Source organism: Octopus bimaculoides, unplaced genomic scaffold (genome assembly GCF_001194135.2).
Source record: "Octopus bimaculoides isolate UCB-OBI-ISO-001 unplaced genomic scaffold, ASM119413v2 Scaffold_354209, whole genome shotgun sequence".
Lineage (NCBI taxonomy): Eukaryota > Metazoa > Mollusca > Cephalopoda > Octopoda > Octopodidae > Octopus > Octopus bimaculoides.
In genome coordinates, this window is record NW_026408715.1 from 6,186 (window position 1) to 8,568 (window position 2,383).

The window sequence follows — 2,383 nt, forward strand, 5'->3', positions numbered from 1 at the left end:
ATATATATATATATATATATATATATATATATATACATATGTATCCAGTAAATATCGGTACCTTGTTGTATCACTCTTATGAATTCATATGTATATATATATATACATATATATATATGCATATATGTATATAACAGGTTTCTTACACTTTTTGCCTTCTACATACATACACATGAACACGTGTGTACACACATACGCACAATTATACCACACCTTCCCCCAAAACACCAAAATACCAACTTCTTACCTGTTTCTCAGACATGATGGCATAACCTTTCCAAGAGAAGTCTGGGAATACTCTCTGATCAAAGGCAAAGTAGACTTTGCCTCCACCTGGCCGGTAACCGTCTTCAATTTCATATTTCTGTTGATGAAGAGTTGGGAAGAAGTAGGTCTTCAATGGCCTGAAATAAAAAAAATGGGAAAAAATAAAATTATATAAAAAAAAAAAAAGATGAGAAAAAAGTAGAAATGGGTTCAGCTGTGGTGGTCATGTTTGAGTAGGATTGTAACAAAGACATGATGATGATGGTAGTGGTGGTGGTGGTGGTGGAAGTGATTGTGATGGCAATGATGATGATAATGATGATGGTGGTGATGGTGATGATGATGATGGTGGTGATTGTGATAATGGTGGTGGTGATGGTGAAGATGAGGATGATGGCAGAAATGATTGTGATGATGATGATGACGATGATGATGATGGGGAAGATGCTGGTGGTGGCAGGATCACTAGAACAGGAAAAAAAAATACTTGACTGTATTGATTAATGATTTCTAGGTACGTGGCATTTCATTATGTATGTGGAGGGGGGGGAGCCAGGGCGGAGAGCTGGCAGAGTTGTTAGCCTCCCGGGTAAAATGCTTTGCAGTACTTTGTCTGTCTTCATGTTCTGAGTTCAAATTCCGCCGAGGTCAACTTGGCCTTTCATCCTTTCGGGGTTGATTAAACAAGTACCAGTTATGCACTGGGGTTGATGTAATCAACTTAATCCTTTCCCCCCACCCAAAAAATTTCAGGCCTTGTGCTTCCAGTAGAAATGATTATGTATGTGGTGGCTATATAAAAGCAATGTGTTTGGAGGTGAGCGTGGGTTAGATGGGTGCTGATGAGGGGGCATTAGGAAGGGCATCCTGCTGTAAAGACCTTGCCAACTGGTTTGTATTAACATACAGTTACAACATTCTGGATATAATGTGGGAATCCTAGGGTAACAAGGGCACGTCTTTGCTGAGGTAGCAAATAGTGAAGAATGGATAGTGAATAATTAGCTTAATTGATTTCTCGACTGAATCATTAAGTAATTAATTAGTCAATTGCTTTAATGTGTTAATGAATTGACTATCATTTCCCTGTAAGCAAGCTGATACAGTATATAGTGAAAACGTGTGTAAAAGATTCAAATGTTATCCCTATCTTTCCAAATCTTGCTGCATTTCACATGGAATTTTTAGTTTATAAGTCGCTCTACTTACTTTGGCTGTAAATTTTTGTTCTCAAAAATTTGGTTGGAAAATATGGTAATAATAATAATACAAAGAAGTTAAATGTAACCCGCGTGTGTTTCTCATTGGCAAAATGACCCACCCAAGAGACTGCAGCTATGGTTGGGAGTGGTTGTGGTTTGAATGGTGATTGGGTAATGTAAGTGTATCACACACACAAACATAACATGAGTGTTTGTGCATTAGGTTATAGTGGGTTGCAGTTTGGTCGAGGGTTCAAACATAACAAAAAGCACTTACTTGTCGCACTTCATTCCAAAAACTCGTGGTTTACAAATACACTGACCAGTTTGCTTATTGCAGTTCATGGTGGCAGATCCTCCAACATTGCAGTCACACGCTGTGGACAAGACACACAGATGTACGTATAAGTATATATATTTCATACATACATACACACATACAATCTTGAGAAATTAGGCTTCTTAAAACCAGAAAGGAGAAAGCTGATTTGAAAGCTACAGACCCAATCCATCACTGGAACTGTAAAGATCTGTAAAACTTTCCAGAAGTTTATCATTTAAGTATATATGAGCATGTCTAGATATGCAACTATATGCATGAGAAGACAAAACAGACAAATCTGCACAAATACAGTCATATATATATATATATACATACATGCATTTATACATACATACACACATACATACACACATACATACATACATGCATACACACATACATACATGCATACATACATACATACACACATACATACATGCATACACACATACATGCATGCATGCATACATACATACACACACATACATACATACACACATACATACATACATACACACATACACACATACATACATGCATACACACATACATACACACATACATACATACACACATACATACATGCATACAT

The 2,383-nt window shown here is 36.9% G+C and overlaps 2 protein-coding genes across 2 annotated transcripts in view; both read right to left on the reverse strand.

Annotated features, from left to right (window-relative positions):
* The window catches only part of LOC128251522 (laminin subunit alpha-3-like), a 6,270-nt gene extending 6,096 nt beyond the window's left edge, over window positions 1-174 (reverse strand). Inside the window, exon 1 of the mRNA XM_052978325.1 lies at window positions 136-174. Coding sequence (XP_052834285.1) covers window positions 136-174 — 39 coding nt within the window. The remainder of the gene's footprint in view (window positions 1-135) is intronic.
* Window positions 175-186: 12 nt separating this feature from the next.
* On the reverse strand, window positions 187-1,920 carry LOC128251523 (laminin subunit alpha-3-like). Its single transcript, XM_052978327.1, has 2 exons — window positions 1,747-1,920; window positions 187-404 (listed from the first exon to the last, which is right to left on the reverse strand). Exons 1-2 carry the CDS (start codon window positions 1,890-1,892, stop codon window positions 203-205), a joined length of 348 nt encoding a protein of 115 aa, XP_052834287.1. The 5' UTR covers window positions 1,893-1,920; the 3' UTR covers window positions 187-202.
* Between the last annotated feature and the right edge of the window lie 463 nt (window positions 1,921-2,383).